We start from the raw sequence: 15984 nt of genomic DNA, 5'->3' as shown, positions 1-15984 counted from the left end.
CCACCATGCTTGGCATATTATCTTACAGTTTTTTTTCAGATCAGAAATTTGTTACTGGTCTCACGGGGCTCAAATAAAAGTGTCAGCAAGGCTGAGGCTCTAGGGGAGAATCTGTTTCCTGCTCATTCCTGTCATTGACAAAATTCCGTTCTTTGTGGCTGTAGGACCAAGGTTCCTATCATCTCGTTGGCTGTAAGTTAAAGGACAATTTCAGCTTCTAGAGATTGCTTGCATTCCAGCCCCATTCCTCCCTCGTTAAGGCCAGCGACAGCAGGTTGAATCCTTTTCACACTGCTTTATGGCTCACTCTTCTGCCTTCTTCTTCCATTTTTTCAGGACTCATGTAATTAGATTAGGCTACCTGGATAAAACAAGAGACTCCCCATTTCAAAGTTCGTAACCTTTATCACATTTTCAAAGTTTCCTTTGCCATATAACAACATCTCCACAGATTCCTGGGGTTAAGATATGGACATCTTTAGGAGGTCATTTGTTCTATCTACAATACTCTAGTTGAACACAATCATGTTGGGCTTACACATGCGTTGTAGAAAGTGTTCCAATTAACCCAAGTGGTTCTACATATTTTGCATTCCTGTAACTAAGCCATATTTATTAATCTCTGGATCAGTAGTTTTGTTCTTGAAAATTATAATAGTTTAAACATTACATAGGCAGTTCTCAGCCCTTGCAACAATGATTTCATGGAAATCTTATTAAAAAGTGGAATTATCCAGTAACAGAACTATAATCTGGGGTTGTGTTGAAAGTATCATGAAAACAAGTTTCTCCTATTAGAGGTTTTAGTGTGCTCTACATTTTATAAAATAGGAGCAATTGTTTTGATTACATCGATTTTGCAAGCATATACAATCATATAAAATACAGATATGAGTGAAATTGAAGATGCTAGTTATTTAAAAACTATTTTTTTGAAAATTCAGGCTATTTTGAGATGGTTCACATAGCCCAAGTCTCTTATTAAAAGTTAATAAGTAATAGTGCTACCTTTTGAATAAAATCATGAAATTAGTTTTCTTAATAAAATTTGATGCAACAAGCAGAATCATTCAGAATAACTCCACTGTTATCAGAGCCATTTAAAAAGTACTAAAGTGTATGCATAATACAAGTTGGTTGATGTTGATTGCATTTTATTGCATTGAAAAAAATTTCAAAGGACTCTACATTTCTACCTTCCCAAAACATTTTCAGTTTATTCAAAAGACTGTTCAAAATCAGATTGAACATAAAGGCTACCAGAAAATAATAGTTAACAGCTAGAAGGTCTTTGCATGTCTCTGGAAATTCAAGTAATACAGGTTGTTGAGAACCTTAAAAATCTTCAAAACATAGTACTGAATTATCTAGCAGTGGCATATGATTATGTGGTTGTTGCTAATGCACTTTAGTGTTTGGTCTTTGGCAGGTGCAGGGGGCAAATATTGAAAATTTGAGTGTCGGGTAACATCTGCTGAGTGAAATAGGAACAGTTAAATAACAGGTGAGGACTGTCTATGCTACTCATTGACCATTATGTTTGATTCTTCAGCAAGTTACGGCCTCAAAAGTGGCATTTCTAAACTTGGAGGTGCATCCAGGAAAGTTCTGATCTCAGATCTGGTTACCAAACTTTCTAGACATTGTCTGGCTCCTATTATGGCAGGTGCAGGGGGTGATGGTATTTTAATTTATTATTATTACTTTTTTTGTAGAGACAGGATATTGCTGTGTTTCCAAGACTGGTCGTGAACTCCTAGCCTCAAGCTATCCCCCTGCCCCCAACCTGTGCCCCGCAAAGTGCTGGGATTACAGACATGAGCCACCACACTTGGCCTTCAGATGGTATTTTAAATTTAAAAGGTTTAGATTGAAAATATTGTGTTTTAGAGCACTAAAATTTAGAGAACCAAATATTATGAGAATGATGAATTGGAGTGGCAAGCTCAGTTGAGTGTATGTGGGCAATTGGGCTTAATTTGTGCTTATGCGATCCCTCTGTACCTAACTGCATTCCCTTCTTGCTTCCCACATTTAAGTCTCTCACCACAGCTGTTTCTAAAAGTTCTAAGTGAACTTGGCTAATCATTTATGAGTTGCCCTGTAACATCTTTTTTTTTCACTTTTTTTTCTGGTTTCAAAAATATAGAGCTTTTCACTGATCAATGAGATAAGACCTTGACATCATATAATGTGCATAATTATCTCAATCAGGGTTCTTTCAATCCACAAGCTGATAGGAACCTTAGAAATCACGCTTTTGGTCATACCATTTACCTTGAAAGAGAATGTGATATTAATGCCTGATCACTTTTTCTCCATCTGTGTACATTTGTATTTGGTGATTTAACCCAGTCTTAATTTATATTTCCTTTTTAAAATACCATTTCTTCAACTGCATTAAAATTAATGTTAAAGACCAGCTCTACAAAATCTTAACTAGGTTTCTCTTTATTAGATGCGATTATATCAGAGCTTTTCTCTTGTCTGACAGTGAAGCATGTTCTTAATTAATAGTCTGATCTAGCTTTAGTTTGGGTGGACCTACAAAATATTTGAAATACAATTTTGAAAAGTATATGGATGACACTAGATTGTGAATCATTGTCCAGTAGATAATCCCTTAGCATCACCAAATTGAAGTGATTTTCTCATTCGTTATGATCACTTTCCTACAGAGGGTGTGTGCATGCAGTCATTTCTGAATGATTCACAGCTAAACAAAGTTCGTGGAACTGGAAACAAAGGTTTGGTTTTAAGTAGACTGGAGACTTGGCTCATTAATATACTTTTCATAGAAATGTTGCTGAAGCATATAGATAGATGCAATTAGAGTGTTTTTTTTTTTCAAATGATATGAGGTACTATCACATCATCAAGAGTTTTGACTTTCTTCAATATAATTAAAATTGCACATTATGTTTTTGAATAGTGAATATTGTGTGATTGCTGATCCAGCCCTGCAGATAGCCTGATCTTGAACAAATAACCCTTTAAAATAATAGTAAGGAAAGTTGATATTATTTATTTATTTTTATTTGGTGCTTATATGCTAAATATGAACTGATACCCTTATGGATTAGAGAAAAAAGTTGGCAATTGTTTTGTTACTGTGGTTTCTATGAATTATACAACATGATATTTGTTAGTAAATAGTGGTAAGCATTTATTATTTTATATCATTTAATTATTTGGAAAGTAAGTGTTTTTTATTATCATTTCTTAGCAGGCAAGTATCCTGACTGCTCTTTGTTTTCCTATCATCTAGTGCAGTGCCTGGCACATAGCAGATGCTCAATAAATGTTGATTTTATAAATGAATTTAGAGAATAGTTTTTAGGTCTGTACCTCTGTGCAAATCACTTCACATGAAAGTGTTAAGTTTATTCATCTGATATACACAGTAATTGAATATAGTAGTTGTCCCTTATGCATGATTTCCAACTCCTTGGAATGAGTTACCCATGGTTAACCGTGGCATGAAAATAGGTGAGTACAGTATAAGATATTTTGAGAAAGAGACAGAGAAAAAGAGCACATTCACATAACTTTTATTAAAGTATATTGTTATAATTGTTCTATTTATTATTAGTTATTGTTGTTGATATCTTACTGTACCTAATTTATAAATCAGGTAGTTATGTATATATAGGAATAAAACGTAGTGTATATGGGATTTGTTATATCCATAGTTTCAAACATCCACTGGAGGTCTTGGAATGTATCCACCGAATAATGGGGGCTATTGTGTATCATGGTCTTGTTAGAGAATAAGTTATGACTGTATTTCCTATGAAAAGAACTAATCAAAAATCCAGATTCTGTTCATTGTTGCTGAGAAATACCATGATGCTGGCACAGACTGAAAGTAATTTTACTAGAAGCAATCTACCAGTGACCAAAATACTTTAGTCATGGTTCATCAAATTGTAACTGATAAGGAAAATAAGGTTTTTTTAAAATCTGTTCTATGATAGAAACTACTCTCAAAGTTAAGAGTTATTTGACTTATTTTTGCATGCTGTTCATCATAATGGAGAAAACTATTTGAGATATTTATGTTTTGAAGCTAATATGCTTTTACTTAAATGATAATGTGTTTTGTGTGTATAGTTTGATAAAATAAATCACTGACTAGGAGAAAAAGAAAACCTGACTAGGGTTTAGGAGAAATAAATTAAAAATTAGCACTCAAAAAAGTATTTACATTTATGTCCTGAATTTTTTATACTTAAAGGGCTTCAACCTAACCATAAAGGTTTAGCCGATATTATATTTAAATTAAATGAATTTTCTTTGTGTTAAAAATGATTAAATACAATGGCTTTTACACATTACTTGTTTAGCAAGAGACAAAAAATGCATAGCTGTGAATATGTAAAAGCAATATATTCCAAAGCAAAACAATTGGTAGTTTGTAAGTAAATTTGGATTTTTGTTTGTTCTATGGTCATTAAACAAACATTTATTGTGAATAATTTGCTGGACTGTGCAATTAGTTAAGGAGGGCGAGGCCAGGAAGCCTTGACTTCAAAGAGTGTAGGATTTGGCTTCTGTTCGTCAAGCAGTGACTCACTGAATACCTTTGAGCAAGGGAGTGCTTTTCTGAGCTATAAATACAATCACAGTATATATAAAGACCATTATGTATGTGAAAATTATAATTAAATCCAGGTAAGAGGTAATTGAGACAAGAACTATGGTAGAGGCAGTGAGAGTGGATGGGGGTTGAAGGATAGGAGCATTCTAGAGAGAGATTCAGTTGAACTTAACAGTTGATTGGACATGGGAAATGGGGAAGAAGCAAGGGTCAAAGGTGGCCAAATAATTTTGGTGAGAGCAATTGCCTTTTAGAATCCAAATATTTTATCTATAGTTCTTTTGAATGTATAATATCAGGATACATCGGAGATTCCTGAAATTTCTTCTGACTGACCAACATTTTAGGAATGGTCATTAAGAAATATGTATGTAGTCAAATTCATTACCATTAAGCGTATCTTTGACATATGAAAAGATTGGATTTTGAAGATGTAAAAATGATGATTGCTTCAACAAGTAGCTCATGGAGATGGAGTGAGTGAGGGTAGTGGCATTTTCCGACCAGCTAGGGAAACTTTTAACACCTTGACTCCTTGCTACTCTCATCTACATGGTGACTCTTCTCCCCTTTTGTCTGCTTCTCACCTGCACTGAGAGTCAGAAATTATAGTTTGGGGTGTGAAACACTGGTTTAAAGGACTGTATAAAAGGAAGGAAAGGAATGCTTCTCTTTTTTCATTTATCTCACACAGATTAAGATAAGTACTTCATTACTACTTCATAATTCATAGATTGCTTCTGCAAAACACATGTACACACAATCTGAAAACGCTCCAGTTATCTTCAATTTAAAATTCCCATTTAAATGACCAGGAGATTTGAATGCTTGATGCCTACTATGTCATTTTTATCACAATGGTATGTTCTACCCAAGAACACATAGCCTTCTTTTAGCCAGAGAACATGATGTTTCTAAAAATAAACATCTTACCCCTAAAGAGACAAATTCCTTGATGATTTATAATTTGGAATAGCCCCTCCCCAAATCATCAGTCTGCCTTCCAGAAAAACATTATAAATTTTGTAAATATGTTTTAATATTTTAGGTAATGATGTATAGTTGTGACACATAAATACTTTGCCCAAATGAATCCTTCTTTAGAGTTACTGCACCATGGATAAACACTTATGGTGGTTTTGGTAGAGCAATTTTTGTTATTCACATTAGCAGAGTTGTCTGTGGCTAGATCCTGAAATTGCTCTGTGATATGGACTGGAATATTATAGTGATCTTAATTAAAATAGCTTTCTAGGAGTGTAGTAAAATGGTGGATCCTAAAACATTTTAGGTGAAAAACCAGGAACCAGTCCTAGAGCTAAAGACCACATATATACTCTTGGAGTGTGATAACTGTGAATATGTAGATAGGTGAGTGGGCTGTAAGTAACAGTAAAGACTTTTTGCATCTCCTAACAACCTGAGAGCTTATGGCCAGCAATGGATATGTTTCTTTATGGGAAGCATACTACAAAAGGGATAAATTGAAGTCTTATAATAAAGTTTTGTGGAAAAACACCGTTAATGGTGAGGCAGATATGCAGAAAAGGGACAATAACTTTAATGTTGAAAAATGATACTTAGAGTCTTTGCTTCCATTGAGCCACATATCTGTGATGAGCTTGAAAGAACTATCCTAAGAGTGATTCCCAGACTCATTTGGTTGAGAGACTGTCTTCTTTTTTTGTATTATTCTCCCCTGTCTTAAAAATACTGGCTGTCATATTGAAAACATATGATTGATTTGATACTAATTTTTTCCTACATTCATTGAAATAATTAGAGATGACTCCAGGCCATTACAAAAATCAAGACTGAGATTTGGTAAATTTATTACGGGCTTTGAATACATAGAGTCATTGGGACTCAGGGTTGCCAATTATATTTCTTAAAACATGGAATGCAACGGTTATTACTTTGTGAGTCTTACTCTTAGTTTTTTTCATGTTTCCCCTTAAAAGATAAATAAACATTCTCTTAAGAGCTGGTCACGAATTACTGACTTTGTGAAGTTGAATAGAACTGGGAAATTCAGAAAAGGATAGGATTTTCACCACCTTTTAGCAGTTGATTAATGAGTCTCCTGTTCCCAAATAGATTTGTCTCAGTTATTTCTAATTGGTTTTGAGTTTGTGGAATCTGCTTTAATAATAAACTCTAAAATTGGGTAACTCAGATGTTTGAATATTTAATAAAAATCTTAGGAAGGTGAAACACAGTTCTTTCTTAACATGCTTTTTGATTTTAATGCACCTTAGCAAAAAGAGTCAAATTTTAAAGTTGATGAGCTACAGATAATGGGAGTAAAATGACACCTTGGTTAGCAAATCCTCTGGAAGCAAAGCTCCTAGAAAATTGGCCTGGGCATTGAAGGGGTTGGAATACCCATTCCAGTTTCTTCATTTTTGGATTAAAGAAAGAGAAGGCAACTCACTGCTGCAGATATAGAGACTTCTCAAAGGGCAGGCTGGGTGCTAGCTGTAGGGCGAAGCATCCTTCTAGAGGGCCTATGCTTCACCAGAGGATTGTAACTATTTCCTCTGTGCACTGGGAAGGGGACTCTTGACAGTGATGGGAGCACATGCTGTTTCTCCTAGCCCACTTCTACATATTGCCATCTCCCTACCACCATTACCACATGTGCGTTCTTTCACCTATGTGGTTTTATAAAAGCAAGGAAGATTTGAATTCACTTGTTTGTATAGAAGGTATGGAATCAACATTTAGAAATTCATTCATCTTCTAGTTATTTTTAAATTACTTCATTAGAAATAAAATAATTATCTCATTCAGAAAATAGAATGGATTCCTACATACCCTATCTACCTACCATTCATCCATCCATGTATCCATTTATCCATCCATCCATCCGTCTACCTATCTACCAATCTACCCATCTACTTATCTTGCTTTCACACAAATATAAGAAATGTGGAGAATGAGAAATAATATGTAAACTAAGCTTTCTAAATAGAAAACATTTTTGGTCAAGATGAATTGGACATGATGCAGTTTAACTGGTATATAAATTTTAAAAGATGAAGGGACACTAAAGTCTTGAAATATGCTAAGTAGAGGGAGCAAATATTATTTTGAAGTTCTTTAAGGACAAGATTGAGATATTCAGTGGAAATGCCTTTTGATTTGGGTAATTAACTTTCATCCTGTTATAGTTATCTAATGGAGTATCATTTGTCTAGCCCAATTCCCTTATCTATGTCATAGTGTTATATCTGTTATTGTGATGGTTGGCATTAGAGTTCAGAATGTGTTCTTTTAAATGTTGATATCAGTATGTGAAATTCTCCCCAAATTCCAACTGAGTTATTTTCTAGGATTTACTACCTCCCTACCCCATATGTGTTGGGAGAATAGCATGAAAGATTTTTAGTGTTGGTATTGCTTTTATGGAAATAGAATGGTAAAAGTAAGTGATCTTCAGATTGAATTAATTACACCAGAAAATTACTTGCCTATAACAGAATGTATCTCTCTGATATCCTCCTTGTGCTTATAAATTAAGCATTGAAATGCTAAGTGACTTATAGCCTCTACTGTCTGCTATTTTTAATTTTTTAGGCTTGGTATAAATGGGAACAATGTAGGCTCTGGATTCAGATGTGGGTTCAAATCATAGTTACTAGACTCATGGTGAGGCCTTAAACTCTCCGAGCTTCAGTTCCCTGTCTTTAAATGAGATTATTACAAGGATTAAGTAGGATACTAGCATGTGCCTGGCACAGTGCTTAGTACACAGCAGGTGCTGGGTAAACGATCTTATTCCTATGTTAAAACAGACATAAGCTATTTATTAATACTGTTCTATTTTAAATGTGACAGACATATGCATATAAGAAGCCTGTGCAATAGCTGCTTATAGCCAGTGCAATAGCTTCTTATAGCCTTGGAAAGATAGCAGCTATTTTATAAAATCTCATCTGTAACTAAAGAGTTCCATTAGTGAAATGATTTCAAGTAGACAATAATATATTTATGTCATTTAAAAAACTACAAATAACTAACAAAAGCTTTATCTTTCTTGATTCCTTTCAGGCAAACATCTCATTAAGAAGATATATTCTTTAAACAATAATTAATTTTTTTATGATTCATTTTATACTTTACTAATTAAAAATGTGAAGTGATAAACATCATAAACAGAAGGGAAACTAGTGGTCTGAAGGAGTTGGTTTTTAAATTTCCTTTTTTAAATTATTATTATTATTATTATACTTTAAGTTTTAGGGTACATGTGCACAATGTGCAGGTTTGTTACATATGTATCTATGTGCCATGTTGGTGTGCTGCACCCATTAACTCGTCATTTAGCATTAGGTATATCTCCTAATGCTGTCCCTCCCTCCTCCCCCCACCCCACAACAGTCCCCGGAGTGTGATGTTCCCCTTCCTGTGTCCATGTGTTCTCATTAACAACAATTAATTTATGCCTTATTAATAGATGTTACTTTCAAGCTCACTCTTGTTGGTATTTGAAAAAGAAAAAAGAGAGAGAAGTTGCTGTGATATTTATAATTTCTTTGTGTAATGATACTATAAATGACATTTTAGTTGGGGGACAAATCTTTCAATATTTGAAAGTTTAAGTTTTTAATTTTTTTCAACAAAAATGCCAGGCTTATTTTATATACATTAGTTTACTTCATGAGTTGGAAATTTTGTTCCCGATTTTTTCAAAACATGTTCCTTTTTTTCATAATGAAAGTTAAGTATGTGTACACTCAAACGTGTGTGATATCATTCAGCTTTTGTTTGGGAAGTGTGGAGAGAGGAGTAGAAAAGCTATTAATATCTTTCAAATTCAATGCAGTATGAATACTTTGACTCTATCTTAAAAAGCCAATGGAAAATGGCTTCTACCATCTTAAGTTTTTAATTTATTTCTCAAGGGTGGAAGGAAATACCTTGACAGATTTAGCCCTGAAATTCAAATGAGTATGAGAACAGGTGGTGAAATTTCTTCTCCACCTGCCATGCAACTTTATCACAAGAAATGTTTCATTTAGCAAATGCTGCTGCTAGCAGACACTTCTCTGTTTCAGAGCAGAAAAATAAATGGATGGAAAGTACTTTGAAGAATTTTTTCTTGATTTTCTTTTTAAATTGTGAGTGTGAGCAATATGTATTTTATTTTCCTGGGGGTTGGGTAGTGGATAGTCAGTGCCTTGATTAACCAACCTGTTTTGTTGTATTGTTAAACCATTCATAGCTTTCTTGTTTTTGTTTTCATTTTATTTTGTTATTGTTGTTCCTGTATAGCAACCCACTGACACCAACTTTAGTTAAGGTAGTATTATTAATCTGGGGAACTTGAAATATCTATATTATACTTTTGACACTAACGCAAGAGACTTTTTTTTCTTTTTCTTTTTTTTTTTTTTTTTGAGACGGAGTTTCACTCTTTCACCCAGGCTGGAGTGCAGTGGCACAGTCTCGGCTCACTGCCCCCCCGCCCCCCAGGGTTCAAGCCATTCCCCTGCCTCAGCCTCCTAAGTAGCTAGGATTACAGGCACCTGCCACCGCGCGGCTGATTTTTGTGCTTTTAGTGGAGACAGGGTTTTACCATGTTGGCTGGGCTGGTCTCGAACTCCTGATCTCAGGTGATCTGCCCGCTTTGGCCTTCCAAAGTGCTGGGATTACAGGCGTGAGCCACCATGCCCAGCCTGGGACTTTCATTTTTTTGTTGCAGTGAAATTGAGTTTTTAGCATATATTGTTAGATTTAACCTTTTTTGGTAATGAAATGATGGCAAGTAAAGCACTATGAAACAAATCAGGGAACTAAAGAGAAAAGTGTTGTTCATATACTTTTACCTTTCTAGCTTTTCTCTAATTCATTTCTTCTTTTTTTCCCTTCAGAAATTACAAACAGTACAGGAAAGTGTAGAAAACAGTCTTTTATTCATAGCAGTATCAAGATGTTGCTTTTTATTTGATGTGAGCTAGACGTTAATGTACCAGTGCATGAATTGGCACACATAACCTCTCTACCAAGAAAAGTTAAGTGTTTTTATTGTGTTTTCATGATAATAATTTCAAGAAGCACCAAAATGTTCCCTTTTCCTTGACAATGAAATTTGACCACACCTGGGTTTCTGTATAACATGAACTGCTATTTGCAATGATAGAAACCAAGAAATTGAGGTACACATTTTATAATTGATCAAGATGATATCTTATTTTTTAAACACAATGGTACTGGTTTCAGTGGATTATCGTGGGATTTATTTAGGTATGGAGATTGAGGAACATTGGAAGATTATTTGTGGCTTTTGAGCCAAATGATGCAATTAAGAGATGCTTTTTCCTTCCTCATATAGCATTCCAACAAACATATTTACTATAATGAATTCTAAGAGTACGTGGTTCTCTATAGAACGTCTACCAAATTAAACCTCTACAGAGGGATTCATTGAAGAAAACACATTTAAATCAGATCAGCAGAGCACTCTTGCTTTGGCCTGCCTACCAGGACATAGATACTAGGACACAATTCTTCATTGTCATGTTGCTTGCTATTAAAAAAAACCACATTTGTCCATTTAGTGAGTTTTAAATTTCCTTTGAAAAAATCCATTTGGATGAACGATTCTATGCAGACAGTAGTAGGAGTTTGTTACATGTTTGCACTAGCAATTTTGAGAGTATATCTTGTACTCTGATAATTTTGCAGGTTTAAAGATAGAATCTTTGTGCATATTCTGGAATACTGATGAGGTTGAACTTTTTCTATCTGCTAACCATTTGCACCTTGATCTTTGTGAATTGTGTGCCCATATCACTTACACGTTTCCCTTCGGGTAATTTTAAATATGTGGACATTTCGAGGCAAGATTACAATGTTGGTAGCCCTTTGTTAACATATGACAAATGGCTTAGACTTTTTTTCCCTTTGTCTTTAAATGCAGTGCAGAGAAATGCCACAGTCTGTGTATGTTTGGTTTGACCACGTTTACAATGTTTTCAGTAAAATGATCAGACAGTGCCTCCATCTCTAAGCTAATACTCATCAAAAAAGTAGTTGTTTTCTTTGAACAAGCACAGTTGAGTGATTCACGTACACTTTGTGAAAGATTGCTCTTGTGCTTTATGGTTGGTCATTGTTTCAAGAATAAGATGTGTGCTGTGGTGATTGGGTAGGCGGGGGGTGGCATGCAGGCAATATGCAGACTATAATATTGTAGGGAAAAGAGAGGTTTAATTTTTAGAAACAAAATTCGTTAATATAGTCTCTCTCATGAATAATCTTGTAGGGTTGGTGAAATGGGACTATTTAGACAGAATTTGCCAGATTCTAACTTAACATGTAAAAGTGGATCCAAATAACAACTGTTTTATGCAGATTTAGGAAATTATTATTCTTACATGAGCTTATGTAAAACAAAAGCTTTGCTGCATAATTTTCTTATAAACTTCAAAGCCATTATCTACTTTTTTACTCTTAGACTTGAGTTTTCAAATTGATGGGCCTGTGGAGAGCAGAGATATTCTGTTAGGTAGCCTTGGAAGAATTAGTGATAATTAATAATCCTGCTGTGTTTCATATTGCTCGCATTACCTCATGGATTCAACCCTATGACTGGGAAATTATTTAAATCATGAAATTGCTTGAGAAAAATTTTCATGAGACAGTAAATTCCTCTATATTAGGATTTCTCACCTTTGGCACTTGACTTTTCTGCCTGAGAACAGCTTTGACCTTGAGAACTGTCCTGTGTTTTGTAGGATGTTTAGCAGCATCCTCAGTTGTGACAGTGAAAAATGTCTGCAGACATTATGAATCATGGGAGTGGGAGGAGGGGCAAAATGCCTCCTGCTCCCCCTCCCCACACTGAGAATGATTTGTATGTATATTGTATTTAACTATATGAGTTGAAAAAACATCAGATTAAAAACTTATTTTTTTTCTTGGAATTACTCAGATAATCATTCCTTTAAGCATAGATTGATATAATTGTGGCTTGGGCTTTGCAGAGAAGTGTTACCTCCTTGCAATGTTGAAGAACAGTGCTCTTCACATTCAATCAATAAACTTAATAAAGGGGAGATAGATGGGAATATTGAATCTGCTAAGAAGGTTAACATGGCATGTACTGTGTTACCAAAGCAGAAATTAGTAGGGAGTGTTTTGAATGTTAAAAAGTCAAAAGATACTGATAAAACATCATGAAAAAGATAATTTTAGTCCAGGCTTCTTCAGCTTTTGAAGTAATTAATTAAAAAGGCAAGCATATTATATTGGCAAGAAAGGGCTGCATTTTCACTTTTTGCTTTCTGTTTTTAAGAGCGAGAGACAAATGACAAAGTAAACAAGTTGTTACTTGTAGTTTACTCAAAAAAGCAATTTCCAGGATATGTTATTGTGGCAATGTGAATTCAGCTTTTCTCCTATCCCTTTTACATCTGCAGTTTTATAAGAATGATAATTGATGGTCATTTAAGCACTGCATAATAAAGAAATGTCTTTGGAATGATCTACAGAAAGAAAATTCTGTATTCATTCAGAGGACATATATTAAGTCTTTCGTGCCAGGCTCTGTGCAGGGAATACAGAAACTAATAAAACAGTCTGCTTGAATATCCTATTAATATGATCTGGATGAATAGACATTTTCTGGTTAGGGATAACAGTCACCATCAATCAATTTCTGACTTTTCCAATTGATTCTGTAATTTTAAACGTCTGTCCACAAAAGTTGTTTAAAAGTGTGTGTGTGTGTGCTATATATCATAAATATGACTTAATTCTCTTTAAAGCTGTCTCTGAAACTCTGGTGGAAGGTTATATCCATTTTCTTTTATGCTTTTTAAAATCTTAAATTATTCTCTTCTTTATTAAATATCTATCAGAATTGAATTAAACATGGTTATATATTATTAATTCATTTTTGGTTATATTATGGCTCTAATATCATTAAGAAGAATTGATGTCACCCTTAAGGCCAGAATTTTTGCTAATTATTGCAAGATTTAAAGCCACTTGGTTGGTGTCATAATTCAAAAAGCAGAATCTTTAGTATAGTCTTTTTCTTGTTAAAACTGATCAACTTGGGGTTATAGGTATGACAGGAAAAAAAAGGTGAAAACTTTCTGATATTGGATAGCTCAGTTAGACAGTTAGAAAAGCAAATAATTCAAAATTGAGGAAATTGCAGAAAAAATGAAGAGTTCCAGCACTTGAAAATCTGCTCTCCTTCTTTTTTCCTAATGTCTATTTTAGCAGTCTTTTTAGCAGTCTGTATCATGAATGCAGAACCAAATTCATGAGCCATGGGCTCCCCACTCTTAGGCAGGTGATCCAGAGATTATTTTAGCAATGTATACCTATGGAGAAACACAAGATCTCTTCTAAGGAATGATGAAAGGTTGTTAATAATGGCACATTTTTAGTATAACCTAACTGAGATTTTTAAACTATCAAATGTATTGTCATAGTCTCTTTGCAACTAAGTGACCTACTGACTAAGGTTCTCCCACTCATACTTATGCCCCTTGAAAATATTATTGCTGCAATATATGCAAATACAGAATTGCCTGTATTTCTATTTTTAGTATTCATTTCTTTGAAAAGATGGAAATGTGACTAGATTGTAGGTATTAAGCAATCTCAAACTGGTAAGTGAGAGATACTGCTAGAAAAAGAAATTATTTCATGTGAAAAATTTTGTTCAGTTGGGGTTTATTAGAACTATTACTAATAACAGAAGATAAAGTAACACATTAATATATAACAATTAATCTTTTACTTTTATTAATGGGGGTTTGGAGTGGGAATCAGACTAGACCTAGATTCAAACCCTGGGCCAACCACTTTAATAATGTAAGTGGTTTCTGACCCTTCTTTAGTCTGTGTATAAAATTATTGGCAAGTACCTGCTATATAATGACTATTCAATAAATGGCAGCTATTATTTTTATCTTTTCAAAATTAGGTGTTCCAAATCAATTTTAACTGTATGCAACATAATTTGATGGCATTGCTATCTAAATAGTAACATATCAACAGTAATTACTGTGGCCTTTAAAAACTCTGTGACTATATTTTTGAACCACCTTTTAAGTTGATTTCTCAGTTATCATCTGTATTTTCTGTACTTGGAAAGCATTTTACAAATATACATTTCTTCTAAGATAAAGAGTGGTACAAGCATATAATATAGTGAAACAATATTCACCATATTGCATAGTCATATGATTGCGATAGTGACTGATTATTTTTCTAAATAATCTCATTGTAAATTGTACAAGTTTTAATTTCCCCTTCTTTCTTATGTAAAAAAACTTTCAGATCTCTCGTGGAAGAGGAAGACCAACACATGAAATTGTCCCTTGGAGGCAGCGAAATGGGCCTCTCATCCCATTTGCAGTCTTCCAAGGCAGGACCTACACGCATCTTTACCAGCAATACCCACAGTTCTGTGGTGTTACAGGTAATTTAAGCTGTCTCTTTGGTAGTGTTTACATAGCTTTAAAAAACCCACCATGGATTTTGTGATGCAGGATGTCAGTAGTGGGGGAGGTTGTGGGTGTGTATGTGTGAATAGGAAATGTATGGTAACTATTTTTTGCTCAGTTTTGCTGTGAACCCAAAACGGCTCTAAAAAATGAAGTTTATTAAATAAAGAAACAAAGACAAAAACTAACCAGGAGAGAAATCTTGATGGAGGAATGCATACATTCCTGAGGTTAAAAAATCCTCAGAATCAATTTTTTGTTTGGTTTGTATAAAGGACATTTTGCCAGTATGCCACTTTCTTACAGAATACCATATCTGATTTCATTCCATAGCAGTCAAAGTAAGTATTACAGGGTCCCTACACTGAATTTTCCTAGTTCCTCATTCACAGCCTGTTTTACTATCATCTTTGTAATGGTTCTAAAGATTGTATTTATTTGGTGTCCCAATTCGCATTGATAGTAGTAACTGTGGGAGTAGAGGTTAGGACTGCTGGATGCAAACCCTCTGATACGTGTAATAAGTAATAACTAAAATCAAAGCAGGGGACAGAAACACAGTAGAAAGCCAAAAGAACATGAAACACAGCAATCTGGAGCTATTTAGCACAGGGATTAGAAGCCTAAGTACTTCTGACCTTTGTGGACATTTTCTGACTTCTGTGGGCATTGCTGAATTAGAGAGCAATATGATACTGGATGTCCATTAATGTCTTCTAAAGATAGTTAAATTATATCAGTCCTCTTACTACCCTTAGTAAGATAAGGAAAATTTGCCTTTCTAAATGCATATTTAAAAGAAATCTACCCAGATGGATTTCATGCATATCCCTGATCAAGAACCATTATAGTAAAGCTGTATATAGAATATAATATAATGAGGGACAAGGTTTATACTTGCTGTGCATCCTC

At 34.3% G+C, this 15984-nt stretch overlaps 1 protein-coding gene across 9 annotated transcripts in view; it reads left to right on the top strand.

Moving 5' to 3' along the window:
• The window catches only part of KLHL13 (kelch like family member 13), a 233728-nt gene that overhangs the window by 167955 nt on the left and 49789 nt on the right, over positions 1 to 15984 (top strand). For all 9 annotated transcript variants that reach the window (XM_055268037.2, XM_055268038.2, XM_063634849.1 and 6 more), the window contains one exon: positions 14906 to 15047. In XM_055268037.2, coding sequence (XP_055124012.1) covers positions 14934 to 15047 — 114 coding nt within the window. In that variant the 5' untranslated portion in view covers positions 14906 to 14933. The remainder of the gene's footprint in view (positions 1 to 14905; positions 15048 to 15984) is intronic.

Source organism: Symphalangus syndactylus, chromosome X (assembly GCF_028878055.3).
Source record: "Symphalangus syndactylus isolate Jambi chromosome X, NHGRI_mSymSyn1-v2.1_pri, whole genome shotgun sequence".
In the NCBI taxonomy this organism is placed as follows: Eukaryota; Metazoa; Chordata; class Mammalia; order Primates; family Hylobatidae; genus Symphalangus; species Symphalangus syndactylus.
The sequence above is the reverse complement of the archived record's forward strand: the minus strand, read 5'-3'. Positions and strand labels throughout refer to the sequence as shown.